General features: G+C 38.7%; 1 protein-coding gene across 1 annotated transcript in view; it reads right to left on the bottom strand.

Annotated features, from left to right (window-relative positions):
* The window catches only part of LOC145393813 (glutamate receptor ionotropic, delta-1-like), a 46,697-nt gene extending 46,206 nt beyond the window's left edge, over positions 1 to 491 (bottom strand). The window contains exon 1 of the mRNA XM_080267858.1: positions 411 to 491. Within this exon, the coding sequence (XP_080123984.1) occupies positions 411 to 491 (81 nt within the window). The remainder of the gene's footprint in view (positions 1 to 410) is intronic.
* Positions 492 to 1,257: the final 766 nt, after the last annotated feature.

Here is a 1,257-nt window from a genome sequence, read left to right as displayed (position 1 = left end):
ACTAACTTTTGTGTTATTTTTGCGATTTGTCATGGAAATGAAAAGATATCAACAGTATACCACAGAGTAGCAGGTTGTAGGAGGCAAAATAAATCGCCAAGGAAATCGAGTAGGGTGACTCCTTAACCGAAGAGAATACAGGGCTTAATTTTTCAAATGCTTAAAGGTATTATAATTATGGACGATGATCCTGGATACTATTGTTTGACCGTAGCAACAAACAAAAAATGCAAACAATATCCTGCAAAATTTAGCTTTCGTGGAAAAGGAGCATATTTTCAAACCTCTTTATGCTCGGAAAGTAAATTGTGCTCGACAGTTTCTGAGTTTTGAAAAGTTTTACAAAACGATTAAAGACAAGCAAAAACAGTGCAAAAAGGAAGCACTCTTAATCTCCCTTTATACTCCACCTCGTCCCAGTTTCTTGAAGGTAAATTATGGACTGTGAAATTGAGTGCCCTGGCCAGATACATCAGCTGGTTGTAGTCCATGCCGAAGTGTGTGGTGTTATCGCCCTCCCCTGATGTGACCCAAAAAGGTTCATAGGGAAGAGCTGTAGCGTTCATCCTCCTCCTGTGAAAACTGAAACAATGTACTTTTTTTTGAGTCCGCATGGACTTTTTTCTCAACATTGCTCGTATTCTCGTTGGCTAAGGAGGCTGTTTAACACCTCTTCCCTAGCAATTTTACTTTTGGATTTGGGTGTTTAATATCTGTTTGTACATTATTTCTGCATGTTATGGTGATGTTAGAAGGATTTATATGATAGGAGAGAACAGCAAGGTGTAATAGACAAAATAAATCGCTACGAAAACGGTCTTCAGGAACCTTCTCGACCGTCGAGAATACGGGCCATTTTGTCATTGATGGATAAATGTCGACATTTTCACATTCAGGTGTCGGGATGTTATTTTTAATAGATAATGAATGGAGGAAGGAAAAACAAAGGGGAAAAAAAATAAGTCCATGTGCCTAAAGGCATCCTCCATTCATAAAACATTTATAACACCCGGCTTTGCTCTAGTAATCTTCGTTCGAGTCATTTGGTATAATCACAGAACCATACCGCGACCTGCCCGGGGGGATTTGTTTTGGTTCTTACTTTCATTCGTGTGGATTTTATGAATTTTCCAAAATACCCATCCCTGTTCCATATCCCTCACGTTTAACCTGGATTCTCAGGTCGTGTTTGGGAAAGCTGTTAATTATACTTGCATAAAATTCTATTATTACAAAACTGGATAGACTCAATGCACT

Source organism: Coenobita brevimanus, chromosome 25 (genome assembly GCF_032717465.1).
Source record: "Coenobita brevimanus isolate Jiangsu-jjx chromosome 25, ASM3271746v2, whole genome shotgun sequence".
NCBI lineage: Eukaryota > Metazoa > Arthropoda > Malacostraca > Decapoda > Coenobitidae > Coenobita > Coenobita brevimanus.
Note: the sequence above shows the minus strand (reverse complement) of the source record. Positions and strands in the feature narration are given on the sequence as shown.